Source organism: Euphorbia lathyris, chromosome 10 (genome assembly GCF_963576675.1).
Source record: "Euphorbia lathyris chromosome 10, ddEupLath1.1, whole genome shotgun sequence".
Classification (NCBI taxonomy): Eukaryota; Viridiplantae; Streptophyta; class Magnoliopsida; order Malpighiales; family Euphorbiaceae; genus Euphorbia; species Euphorbia lathyris.
The window spans coordinates 42702998-42717502 of record NC_088919.1 but is presented as its reverse complement, the minus strand read 5'-3'; the positions used below and the strand labels follow the sequence as shown (position 1 = coordinate 42717502).

At 36.7% G+C, this 14505-nt stretch overlaps 1 protein-coding gene and 1 pseudogene across 1 annotated transcript; one reads left to right on the top strand and one right to left on the bottom strand.

The window, feature by feature from the left end:
- Positions 1-410: 410 nt before the first annotated feature.
- On the bottom strand, positions 411-2419 carry LOC136209155 (lignin-forming anionic peroxidase-like). The gene is made up of 3 exons (XM_066000539.1): positions 2061-2419; positions 1793-1984; positions 411-1187 (listed from the first exon to the last, which is right to left on the bottom strand). The coding sequence occupies exons 1-3, from the start codon at positions 2274-2276 to the stop codon at positions 627-629; spliced, it is 969 nt and encodes a 322-aa protein (XP_065856611.1). The 5' UTR covers positions 2277-2419; the 3' UTR covers positions 411-626.
- A 4151-nt stretch (positions 2420-6570) lies between these two features.
- LOC136209293 (lignin-forming anionic peroxidase-like) lies at positions 6571-7823 on the top strand (annotated as a pseudogene).
- Positions 7824-14505: the final 6682 nt, after the last annotated feature.

Genomic DNA, 14505 nt, shown 5'->3' with positions numbered 1-14505 from the left:
GTAACATTATCTGTAATTAATTATGAAATAAAAAATATAATATTAGTAGCGGAGTGCATTTGTAAATATTTTCACCTACTAAAATGAGTCGGAAATAAGTGGCTAGTATTTGAAATTTACCAGTGAAATTCTCTAACCCAATTTGGTTGTAATAAATCTCCGGCGGAAAGAAATTTGTGGTCGGTATTCGGTTCCAACAATCCTTTTACGGGCGGAATAAAATATGCTACTAATCCATCAATAATATTTGGTACATCATCGACCAAAATGTCCGCTTGTAAATGGGGTTTTCCTTGGAGTGTTATACTATGGTCCATTGCACCCGGTCCACCGTAGAAGTCGTCTATAATCTTATTTGATTTTGTAAAATAAAAGGGTCAGGTCAAATTGAACTATAAGAAATTTAATAAAGTCGACCCAGTACATTGAATAAATATGAATTTTCTTTAATCACATTACAATTATATTTGTGGAAAAATTTACATGAATAAAAGGACTCACAATACATGAGATTGAACATTAAATCAAACAAGCTTTACACTTAATGAATAGAAAGAATGGGAAAAAAAAATTATGCATGTACAAAGATTCAAGAAATCAAATTCATAGAAATAAAAATGGAGCATCTAGTTAACAGCACTGCATATCCTCCTTATCTGCCCAGCAGTTCCAATGAGAGGTTTAATATCTCCCATTTTGATCATTGCAGCAGCAAAATCCACGCTGAATGATTTAGGATTTCTGCTATATTCCGACACAATGCTATCGGTAGAGCCGCCACTGAAAAGGATTTGATCAGATTCAAGAAGACCTTTCTTTTGAATCAGATTCTTGAAGTAATTGTTATCAAAAGAATTGGGTGTGACCAGATCAAGTGCAGCCAAATTCGCGTCACCGTTATTGGCAGCCAAAGGACAGCGACGCCGACGAGTACTAGCAAACCCGGCATCAATGCGGGAGCCATTGGTGTAAATTCTATCACGAAATGTAAAGCATTGAGCTTGCCCTAAAGTATGAGCGCCTGATAAAGCAACCATGTCTCTTGCATTTAGTCCTTTAGTTTTAAATCTAGATATAAGCCTGTCAAGCCCATCTTTGAAACTTGGCAGCTCACTGTTGGCTAAATTTCTACTTGCTGTTGTTGAATCCCTTCTTCCCATCTTCACTGTCCAAGATGGACCGCCCACCTGATATGTTTGCCTTCATGTTAGTTGATATGGTATTAAGTCATTTGTTCTTTTATTAGAACACCTATCATGACTCGAAGATCTCAAATGGGCCTTGGCCCATTCAAGATAATGGTATTGGTTAGTCTTGACCGAAGCTTAACCAAAGTCAAAGCTTCGGGCAGCTTACAGTGTTTGGAGACATGTGGACCAATTAGTGCGCTGGCTTCTAAACATACGCTCCTCACTTTTACAAATATATTGGCACGCAAAAATTGGGTCCCAGGACCTATCTTAAGCTGCCATATATCCAAAATATGCATCTCAAATTATTTATAAATAGCAGAGGCAATCCAGGTATCTCATTTTCAGTTATCAGAATTCTATTTCTATAATTATGTTAGCTCGATATTCCATAATATCACTAACTTTAGTATCAGAGAAAGTTGGCCGGAACTCCAACCCCTTTTCTAATATCTATTTTGGTTTTCAGGTGACCGGAATATTGGCTAAGGATCAATTGCTAAGAATTACGGTAACAATAGAGATTACTACATATTACTTAATTAAAGAGCTGTATAACTTCTTATATATGTGAGACAATCCTCTGTCTTTTATAAACTTACATAAGCAGAAGCATCTCTTGCAGCGACAGCGAGAATATCAGCACAGGAAACAACTCCAGGGCATATCTTCTCTACTCGAGTCTTTGCACTTTGGATAACGTTGTAACCTCTAGCAGAATCCTTATTAGGGAGAGCATTTTGTTCGCTGTCAATGGATGAAGTTTCGTCTAGCAAAATTGAGGCGTCGCAGCCCTGTGAAATCAAGAATTAATACTGGTTAAGTAATTATAATTAAGCGTATAAATGTAGTAAAGAAAAGGCAATAAACCTGAACAAAGCAATCATGAAAATGAAGACGAATAAGAGAGGCAGCCATTCTTCGTTCTCGAGCTATGGCTGTTCTGATTGAAGTTCTGATAGTATTGAGAGCATTTGGGCATGATTTTTCATAAAATGTTGAGGTGAGTTGAGCTTGGCATATTGCTATGTTTAGACAGAATAACATACACATGAATGCTGCTGAAGCTTTTGATGTAATTCTCATTTTGTTTGTGTTTTCTCAAGTTTCAGAGAGAAAAAAGATACGATTTTTAAGTAGAAAGAGTATTGAGAAACGATGAAGATGAAGATGAAAGTAAGATGTTATATACAGAATTGAGAAGGGTATTACCATTCAATTTTAGATGGCTAGTGTAGCAGCTGTTAAGACCAAATCTATTGTTCAATCATGAATAATTGAATATGAGCTTTGGATATGATGTTTGAAGAAAAGTATTTTACATGTTTATGTTACTTTATTGAACATTTCTATTTTAATTATATGACCATGCAAAGTCTAATATCAATAATTAAACTAAGCTAAAAAGTAATTGACAAAGTTCTCAATTATGTATGCCCACTTGTTTCGGATCAGCTTTATTTTCTATTTCAGATATTATATAACTTTTACTATAAGGATTAATTCAATCCTTAAGAAGTTGATGAGAACAAGGTAGGCAAATATTTAATTGGAAACTCCGATTTGTGCTAAATAGATATGAAATAGAACTACTTATTTGTGCTAAATAGATATGAAATACAACTACTTGTTTTTTTACTAAATAATACAACAATAATTTCTTCAAACAAATAAATGATGAGGACATCTCTAGTCCGAAGCCGAGAGCTGGAGAGGACAAAGGTTCAACGGGAGCGGAACAAAGGCACGAAGGAGCTGACCCCCACGCGACGCGTCAGTTAGATCACGCCCCGCGTCGGGCTATTGTTCGAAAGGAAGGAGAAGAGCCATTCTTAGAGGATAGAGGTCAGGAAGCCACTCGCGCGGAGTGTCAGTTAGATCATGCCCCGCGTGGGGTCATTGTCCGAAAGGGAGGAGAAGAGCCATTCTTGGAGGATCGAGGTCGGGAGGCCACTTACGCGGAGCGTCAACCTCCACGCGGAGTGATTGCTACTTGACGCGGAGCGTGGGTTAGAAGATGCAGAGCGTGAGTTTGTTAGAGGAAACTTCTTCACCAAGTTCTGGTGGAGAGAACAATAGCTAAACTTCATTAATATACTGTTTTGCCATTGTACATTATTTACCCTAATGCCATTTGTTGTTTTTAGTCCCTATTTTACCCTTAGAGTTGCCTCTTAGCTTGTAACCCTAGTGTGGTCTTTTGGTCTTTTACTCTCTTTTAGAAGGAGGTATAAAAGCCTCTTTATTTTGTATTGAAAGACAACTTATTGATGAATATGAATTTCTAAGCCTCTATTGTGTAGAGCTCTGATTTTCTTTAGGTTTCACTCCTTCAAGCTAGCTTATAAAGAACTTCTTTGTGGATTTAAGATTAAAATCCTCACTTCGATTTACGATCCATATCAATTGGTATCAGAGCTGAGTCATTTTTCTTCCCGGAGACTTCTTCTCTTAAATGGTCCAACCACGTATCCAACCCAAAGCCATGGGATCCAATGAACAACGACTTGAAGCAATAGAAGCTATCTTAAAACAGTTGAGTGATAATGACGAGAAGCATCAAACGACTATACGAGAGTTAGCTTTCTCCATTGAAGGCCTCAAGGTGGAGATCCGAAATAACCAAGCACAACCCGTCGGAGATCCTAACCGGAGACAAGAAGAGCCTATCCGACCTCAACCCGATCGACATCCGACACCACCTGCTAGAAGGAATCACGTGCCACAACAAATGGACCCTCGAGTTCATGAGGTAAGGCGTCCTAATGCCATTATCATTAGAACGCCGATAATGATAGTGATGGATATATGTTTGACGATTTTGAGCTGAATAGAATTGCTTGGAATATGGCCATTCGAAATGATGTTGATGTTGTGAATGATAGACACATGAATGCTAGGAATATGAATGATGTTGGTGTTGTTGGTCCTATGCATTTGAATGCTAGGAATGTGGATATTGGAAATGATATTAATGTAGGTGGTCACGGGAGGAGAAATTATTTTGTGGATGACCCGTATGGGGGTAATGAGAATGGAAGAGGCGGATATAGGGGGAATTTGAATGAAAGAGGCAGGTATGGAGGAAATTTCGACAGAGATAATGCCTTCAAGCTAAAAATTGATCTACCATCGTTTGGAGGGGAGCTTGATATAGATGGATTCCTTGATTGGTTGATAGAGGTTGAGAGGTTCTTCGACTATACGAGAATACCAGAAGATCGGAAAGTTCGATTGGCAGTGTATCGTTTGAAGGGCGGAGCCTGAGTTTAGTGGGATCATATGAAGGAAGAGAAAAGTAGGGGAGGAAGGGAGCCGATTAGGTCTTGGTTAAGGATGAAATCGATGTTGAGGGAGAGATTCTTGCCATCTGACTACGAGCAATACATCTACAGCTCATACACGAGTACACATAGTGGTAGAGAAATTATCAGCCAATAAAAGTTACTATCGATGTCCGAAACCCAATCAAAAGGGGTCAGAAGTTAAAACGTAGTGGTAGAGAGTGGTTGTGGATCAATTTTCGCTATGAGAGATTACCGTCCTTCTTTTTTTATTGTGGAATTATCGGACACTCAGACAAATTCTGCCAATTGCTATTTGACAATCCTGATGATCCTATTGAGAGACATTTTGGCAGCCATCTACGTGCCCAGCCAAGAAGAACGGCGACACAAATTGGAAGAGGATGGCTGAGGAATCCATAAGAGACAGTTGATGAGAATAATTTAGACGGTTCAAATGTTGATGAAGTTCCTGCAGGGTATAAGTCTAAATCCAGGGCGTTTAGGAGCAAGAATATACCGATAAGTGGTGGCCCATCCCGAATTGACAGTTCAAACAACAAGGAGAGTCAGAATCCCTCTATTGAAGACGAACTTATTCATGATCCAAGACTCGCTTGGGGTTATGAGTCTCATAAGCTGGAACTGCCTTGGGCTGGGCAACCCACGAACAGTTAGTGTTCTAAAGGATCCGGTGCAGGTCCACATGCCCATATTAGTGTTTCTTATAGAGACAATGGTTAACTCAAAACGCATCTCCGAAATATGTAAACAACTTGGTTTTGAGGTTATTTTGTCTTGTGTTCGTATCTTAAAAGAGCTAAACAATTGCTCAGTTTCTTATGTAAAACGTTCAGCGAATTCGGTCGCTCATCTCTTAGACAAGATGGTCAATTCTTAGTCTTTTCGTGGTGTGTGGGTATGTCCACCATCCTATTTTAATATTGTCCTTTCTTCCGATTCTAATAATTAAGAAGTGTTTTATTTAATTTTTTTTTTTGAAAGATTGAAACCACGAGCTCTGACTTCGAATCGGTTTCTTCAACCGTTTTCCTTATTATTAAATGTTTTTTTTTTTTTTTTTTTAAGGAAGTGAGTCTTTATTTCCAAAATAATATCTAAAATTTTAGTTTCAGATTTTAACTTTTACTAATTTAGTTCAGAGTAAATAAATAAAAGTAATTAATATTTGGCACTTAAAATACTATTTATTTATTTATGGCTTAAATCATTTGCTCATTTTGTACCCTGAATTTATGTGATGATTTATTTACCTATTTAACTCTTGAAAAGTGGTATTAGCAATCCTCTTTTTTCATTATAACAGAAATAATTATGACACTTTCTCATTGCAAGCACCGATGTCATAATAAAACTGGTTATGCACTACTAAAACAAGCTGCAAATGAGGTTTGTATAAATAGTACACAAGTTCTCTTGTAAAAATTGCATATAGCTTTAATTCCTTTTAAATCGTCTTAATATATGTAGGGTGGTTCCAATACTTCCATGAACATTTATATTGTATTATACTAATATTGGAACTTCATATTGTTTCCGTTATAATGAAAAGATGAGGTTACTAATACCACTTTTAAATAGTTGAGGGGGAAAATAGGTCGTCCCGTAAATTAAGGGAGCAAAATGACCCAAATTAACAAATTCAGAGAATTGCGTATGGTTTAAACCTTTATTTATTTATTTTAATTTTAAGTTTTATCAAACACTAGTAATTATTAGATGTAATTAATGTAATTAGTGATTAAGTAAATTCAGTAGTATTGCATTGTTTAGCAAAATTACAAGTTGATGATATAAACTGAAAATGAACCATCTATCCTCTTATAAATAAATATGATGTTGACCGGATGAAATATTAGAATAGTTCTTATGAGTTGAATTTACATTCAAAATTAAACAATATATTATTATATAATTAATGAGCTGGATGAAATCCATGTACGTAGTGCATGCAAGTGGAGAATTAGGATTTAGTCCTCACAAGAAATTGACAACTTCTACGCGTATTGCCTCCAATATAATCATGCGCTGACATTATTTTCTATATAAGCCCATCCTCCTTCCCCTTCCTTCTTCATCATTAACCATTTCTCTCTACTCCTATAATCCTTTTAATCTCTTCTTCAAATCAACATTTTCAGATAGAATCATGGCAAGTTCAGCAGCTCGAAAAACATTTCTATTTACAATATTAGTGCTGCTTCTAAGCAGTTCATGCTGCCATGCCCAACTCACTTCCACATTTTACCAAACTTTCGTGTCCAAACGCACTGACCACAATCCGAACTTCAATAAGAAACGCCATAGCCAAAGAACGAAGAATGTCCGCTTCTCTCATCCGTCTCCACTTCCACGACTGCTTCGTTCAAGGCTGCGACGCCTCAATTCTACTAGACGAGGCTCCATCCGTCGAGAGCGAACAATCAGCTCTCCCTAATAAAGATTCCGCAAGGGGTTACAACGTTATCCAAACTGCAAAAACTGAAGTAGAGAAAATATGTCCTGGAGTTGTTTCTTGTGCTGATATTCTCGCTGTCGCTGCAAGAGATGCTTCTGCTTACGTGGGTGGACCGTCTTGGACTGTACTGCTCGGAAGAAAAGACTCAGCTACAGCGAGTAGAAGTCTAGCTGAATCCGAATTGCCTAGTTTTAAAGATGGGCTTGATAGGCTCATTTCTCGCTTTCAAACTAAAGGATTAAGTCCTAGAGATATGGTTGCTTTATCAGGCGCTCATACTTTGGGTCAAGCTCAATGCTTTACTTTTCGTGATAGGATTTACACTAATGGCTCCCATATTGATGCTGGTTTTGCTAGCACTCGTCGTCGGGCTTGTCCAACGAGTGGCGGTGATGGGAATTTGGCTGCACTTGATCTGGTTACGCCCAATTCTTTTGATAACAATTACTTCAAGAATCTGATTCAGAAGAAAGGTCTTCTTGAATCTGATCAAATCCTTTTCAGTGGAGGCTCTACTGATAGCATTGTGTCGGATTATAGCAGGAGCCCTTCTACTTTCAGCTCTGATTTTGGATCTGCTATGATCAAAATGGGAAATCTTCTCAATCCAAATGCTGACCAAATTAGGAAGATCTGCAGTGCTGTCAACTAGTTGTTCATGTTTTGTTCATATTTTTTCATTCTTTTTATTCCAAAGTTAAATGTAAAGGAACTTGTTTTGTTTTTCATTGAATTTATTATTTTGTAATTCATTTCGTCAAATGTTAATATTGCAAATATAAACATTTACATGTGATCATAAGTGATTTCATTCTTATGTTCTTATATTTAGTCAAAATAGTGCAAAATATTTTGCTGGTGTTTAAGACATTTCAATGCGCTCCCTATTCCAAAAGTAATTTAAAGTGTGTGAAAGATGAAGCTGAAAAAGTGAAATTAAGAAGAAAGCATCATGTTAGAGGAAAAAGAAAAAGCCAGGCTATGTTTTGACTTGTAAGATTGCTAAATTAGCATATTAATTGCCTTTGCTCAAAAAGTTTCAGTAACATACTGCTATAGAGAAAAGGCCTCTTTCTTTATTCTTTATTCTTCTTTCTCCTTTTTATTACATCAGATATTAAATAATTAAAATTACAAATCTATTATAAAATGCTTGAGGAATTTGTGAAGAGAAAATGAACTTTTATTTCCTACTTTAGAAATAGGGGCTAATTTGCTTGACACCCAACTGTGGTAGCCCTCTCAATATCTTATGTTTGCTTTGTAACTAGTGGCCGGTTTTCCAGAGCCGAAATTCGAAGTGAAACTTTTGATTTACCCATTCCTAGTCGTCACAAGAAAGGAAGGCAGAAATAAGAAAAAGAGTATTCTCTTATATTCAATGTAGAGGCAAGTATTTGTATCTAACTAGAAATAATATAAATATAATATTATACTAACAATGAATCCTATTTAGACAATAATCCCTATTTATCATTACTTTCTTTATACTCACCTCAAGTTAGACACGACATGGACGAACTGTCAGCTTCTACCGGAGATAGAAAAGGGCCCCTTTCTCGAAGAAATAGAAAGAGGCGCCTAGCCAGAAGAAATAGAAAATGACCCTAGCCAGTAGGATTCACGAGACAATCACCTCAATTCAAGATTAGCTTCCAAAAAGCTCGAACAAACTAATATCTTATCTAGACCCGACAATCAATAACCTGGCGGATGTGGTTCCTAGCCTCTCTTGAAACCGCCCGCGACATGAGTATCAGGAGGGAAGAAGGTTACATGGGCGTGCCATAGCATTGTGGTGAGGGCGTATCCCGGAAGTCGTATCCTATAGTGTCTAATGAAGAGGAACATAGTCCATGACATCAATTATTTAGAACTCGATGCTTTCTTGGGAAGTGTGAGATGGTGATTGACGGAGGAAGCCAAGTGAATATCATTAATCAGTCCGTCTTGAGTAAGTTTGGGTTGGTTCCCGAGCCACATCCTAAACCTTACCGCCCTGGCTATGGAAACAAAGTTAAAAACTTTGGAGAGTAGCCAAACTTGGGATTTTGTTCCTTTACCTAAGGATAAAAAAGTTATAACTAGTGGATGGGCTTTTTGGGAGAAATATAACTCTGATGGGTTTGTGGATAAGTATAAATCTAGGTTGGTTGGTGTGGATTATATAGATAGTTTTTCACTTATCACAAAAATAGTAACAGTAAGAATGTCTCTGCCTATTACAACATCAAAATAATGGCCTATACACCAGATAGACATCAATAGTGCCTATTTGCATGGTCAGATTGAAAAAAAGTTATATAGGGAACCTCCATAAGGCTATCAAAAGGCTAAAAAATGAGAGGTTTGCAAGCTGTCTAAGTCAATTTATGGCTTAAATCGAGTTGATCACTAATAGATTTACACAAACATTGTTGAAATAGGGATTTGTTAAGTCTATACACGATCATTATTTATTTAATAGACAAACTGATTCTGAATTTTTTTAATTGCATATGTCACTATGCCATTTTCCCTTTCAGATGACAAGATACATGACAGACATTTGTTTTCATGTCGTCTGAATATTTTTCGTGACAGTATTTTAACTGTATGTTATCTGAAAGCGAAAAAAATGCGTTCGATTCTTAGATGACATTACGATTACATAATCCTGTCATCCAAAGAAAACGCGTGTTTTCGTTAAATTTCACTTACTTAACAGATGACACTTATAATAAATGAATGTCATTGTTTGCCGAAAACAAAAAAGCGGCAAATGAAATTTCACTTACGCGGTCAATCCCCAAATTTTAGGCGCTCTTGTTTGACTGAAATTTTCAGCTGATATATAAACCCTCTCTCTAATCCTAAACCCCATTTTAGGTTATGCAAGAGCTTCACCCCTCTCTATCGTCATGGCTTATTTGGACATGCAATCACTGAGTGAGCTATAAACACAGTACTGGTAAGTATCTATTGATTGGCATTGGTCCTTACTCTCTCTTTTCCTCATCCGATTTACTTTTGTGTATGTCGATTTCAGGAGCTGGAATAAGGATCTATTGATTTTCAAAGCTATGATTTAAAGGGTTAGATCTCTCGCTTAGATACTGATTTTATTGTATTCATTGTTAGATTCACCGATGAAATTCTTGGGTCATTATCTTTTTTAACCTAGGGTAATACATTGCCGGTTGCTGAAGATGTTCTAATTTCTTTTTATTTGACCATAATATTTGCAGGGATAGTAAGAATGCTACATGCGAAGGCTGACTGAAGAGATTGTCAATCGGTTCATGCCTTTAGCATATGGGGAGATTTCTTTAACTTACTGAATATATATTAATGTTAAGTTGGTTTGAACTGATTGGTCATGCCTTTAGAAGTGCTTGTGTATGTTTAATGTACTGTTTTGGAACCTAGAACTCATTGATTTAGGAAACTAGCCTGATTTAGTATATATATTGTTTGATGTGCTGTTTTGGAACCTAGGACTCATAGAGTTCATGTATGAATGATCATTAAACATGTGCCTGATTAGGCATACTCTAAAGCTTTGAATGTTCTTTGAGATTGGCACTACTCTTACACCTATGAGTTATACTGCTAGAAGTGATTGAGTATGTGTATGTGTATGAAACATGTTTATGTATGATGTTCTGTTGATGTTTATGTTTGAGGTTCTGTATGAGTATGTGTACGATTGTTTATTTGGGCATGTAGCTTATTAATCATGCATCAAGTATTGGAGGAACATTGTAAAAGGGTCATTGAACATGTGGCTGATTAGGCATACTCTAAAGCTTTGAATGTTCATTGTGATTGGCACTACTCTTACACCTATGAGTTATACTGCTAGAAGTGATTGAGTATGTGTATGTGTATGAAACATGTTTATGTATGATGTTCTGTTGATGTTTATGTTTGAGGTTCTGTATGAGTATGTAGCTTATTAATCATGCATCAAGTATTAGAGGAACATTGTAAAAGGGTCATTGAGCATGTATGAAGCATGTATTAAAAGGTAAATTTAGGCTAATTGATATCACCATTATCTTTTTTATTTGAACATGACCTATGATGATAAGTAAGGAATAAGTTGTATGCTTGTTATAGCATGTTCAGTTGAATAAGTTGTCTACTTGTTATAGCATGTTAGGCATACTCCTAAATCTCCATTACTATGTATCATGTCACTTGGCTTGTTATGCTTATGGAAAAGTGTTTAACATGGTGATGAAGTTGTATGATTCTAACAACACAAGTTTATGACTAAGCTTGTGGTGACAGTATTATACACTTCATCACCATGCTAACTTCATCATGAACTGTACAATCCAAGTGGCAGGTACGTAGTGGTGGCTTTATGATGCTATGAGAACAAGTTTTAGATATGCACGAATAAGTTGTCTATTTGTTACAACATGTTAGGCATACTCTTAAACCTGAAAATGTTATGAAACCATTCAGGATGGTGATGAGATAAGTTTACAATATACCTTCCACTTGGCTTGTTATTTGATTGAAACCATTCAGGATGTTGATGGGTTTTCGATGCTATCAGCATAAGTTATGAACTTGATATTATGTTTAGGAAGGTAGCTGATCGTGCATACTCTTAAAGCTGAAAATGATGAACTTGCCTAATTCTTTTCTATTTTAACATGAGTTATGCTGATGAGACATATGTTGGCTTGTTTTATGTTCTGTTTATGAAGTAACTGATTCAAGAATAGACATATGTTTCATATCAATTTAGCATGTTATGTGTTAAGAAGTAGAACTGATTCAATTTAATAGACATAAACGAATAAGTTGACTACTTTGTTATAGCATGTTATCATCCACTTGAATATACATATATATGTCTACTTGAATAAGTTGTCTACTTTGTATTGCCTATCAAAAAAGGATAGCGTGCAAGGGGGGCATTATGATGTGACGTGCGAATAGCGTACAAAGGGAGGGGGGCGTGATGCGTGATTAGAAAGGAGATTTTGATGCTAAAGAAACACTGGAGCTGGATGGATGGAGTGGAGTACTGGAGGGGCATGGAGCCAACATTGAAGATCAAATTGATTACCATGTACATTTATAATCAGTAATCATTCTGTTCTTCAAGATTGGCTCTATGCCCATCTAGTAGTCCACACCATCCAGCTCTAGTGTTTCTTTAGCATCAAAATCTCCTTGCTTCAAGAATGTGCAAATGGTAAACAAGGATATCGGGATGATGGGGAACCATCAGAGTTAAATGGCGTCAAATACTGGAGGGGCATGGAGCCAACATTGAAGATCAGATTGATTACCAAGTAAATTTGTAATCAGTAATCATTCTGTTCTTCAAGATTGGCTCTATGCCCATCCAGTAGTCGACACCATCTAACTCAATGGTTGCCCAACATCCAAATTTCCTTGCTATTCGCACATCACGTCCCCCCTTGAACACTATTCGCACGTCACATCATAATGCCCCCCTTGCTTGCTATTTGCACATCATATATCCATTGCATGCTCTTCAGTCCATCTCCTGGCAGTTGCTACATAACCTGCCCTATTGCTGATGTATCGTTCAATAATTCACTCTCGGCCAGGAAATGTCCCCTCAATGAAGGGCTCTACCAGCAGTCCATAAATATTCCACAGCAGCTATAAAATGCATAGATAAATTAAATTAGACCCCAAACATGAGTTAAATTAGACCCCAAACATGAATAGATAAATTTACGGGTAAAAAATACATAGATTTACATCTTACCGTGGCAATACTATGGGCAGGGCGATCAAGTAGCTGGGGCATAGAAACATGCCCAAGGGACCAATATTAGGATGGTAAATTTTGGTCCTGAATATTACCTGCGAACAATAGTAGTATCATGAGTGTATTTACAAAGATATGAACTGATTTATGTGTGTTAACAAGTTTATGCATGTTCTTACAACTGGAGGTGTGGAGGGGAAATCGACAGGGAAGTCCATTTGGACTATGAATACACCTCCTTCATAAGGGGTGTTTGGAGGGTCATTCATCACGGCAGTCCATTGCTGCCGGTCAGGACCATGTATATTGACAAGCCACCTAGGTGCCTCATATCGGAGTTGTTCAATCTGAAACTCAACATTACGATAGAGGTTCCTTCTATTCCTGCCCGACATAACAATCTTTAAGTATAGTGTTACGTTGCCCTGGGTGACTATTGATAATTGGTAAACGCTTCCTATTTATAATGTGGGTGGGTAAATGAAGGGTCTCAGAATGGAGAAAGGGTAAATTGAGATTAATTAGGTCTATCTGTATACGGTGTGTAATTAATGAGCATCATCAATTGGTTTTGCAGATACCAAGACTTTGGGGATTCTAGGAGATGATGACTTAGATATGCTTCAGTTCAAGTTGGATTTGGCTTTCCAATCAACACCACCACGCCTCTGACTATATATACAGATTTGGAGATGTACATTAATTGCTTATATTTTTTTGTCATCAGACATTCATTCAGTTATTTTGTGTAGTTCAAATGTAACCAGATTATGAGCATTAGTCTCCAGTAAAATTAAAATCATTGATATACAGAAATTCTTGTTCATTTGATAATTATTGTTCATTTCCAGAATCATTCGAAGAAGAAGGCAAGGAGTGACATTTACGTTTAAAAAAATATCATCTAAACGACAATAAAAAGACATTAGATTAAAAGAATCTGTCATCTAAAACAAATCTCTTGACATGATTGATTAAGACCTATGCCATCTGATACAAGTTACTACGACAGAAATTATTATAAAAACTGTCACAGCGAATACCAATATGCCAATTTCCCATATATCGATTTGACATTTTTAATTATTAGTATGTCATGTGATGACATTAAAAGTGACGTTAATAAATAAAAAGATGCATCGTAACAATGTTCATATGACAGTACGAGACTAGGATGATGTCATGTATAATATCTTCAAATGACAGAACCTAACCATCGTCTGAAGGTGCAATAGACGGATGTGACAGATTTATATCTCGCGGGACAACGGTTTTTAACCGTCGTCTGAAGGGGGTTTTGGTATAGTGTGTTGATGATATTCTGATTTCTAGAACATCGTATGCATTGATAAATGATGTAAAAATTCATTTGCATCAAAAGTTTACGATCAAACACAGAGGTGCTGCCCATTTCTTTCTAGGCATTCATCTTGCTAGGTCCGAGGCAGGTTTGTTATTAACACAACATGAGTATATCGTTGAATTTTTAAAAGGCACATAAACGAATAAAGCTCGGGTTGCAACTAGTCCTTTTCGGTCTGGAATCAATTTAGAATCAGATTCAGCAGTATACAAATATCCATATCAGTTTAGGAGACTAGTTGGGAGATCGTTGTATCTCAGATTCATTAGGCATGACATAACCTATCCGACACAACAACTTAGTGAATATATGACTCTACTCCTACACAAATTCCTATGGAGGCTGCTTTATATGTGCTTAGATATTTTAAGCACACAATCAAGTATCTGTTATTTTATCCGGTTCATAGTTCTTTTCAATTACCATGTACTGTGACTCAGATT

Bases quoted from the DNA above. Each gene is read 5' to 3' on its own strand.
- LOC136209155 (XM_066000539.1), bottom strand. From the start codon at position 2,276: ATGAGAATTACATCAAAAGCTTCAGCAGCATTCATGTGTATGTTATTC. The intron at 1,985-2,060 runs GTTTATTGCCTT...TTGATTTCACAG, and splicing joins TTCATGATTGCTTTGTTCAG to GGCTGCGACGCCTCAATTTT. The intron at 1,188-1,792 runs GTAAGTTTATAA...CAAACATATCAG, and splicing joins CAAGAGATGCTTCTGCTTAT to GTGGGCGGTCCATCTTGGAC.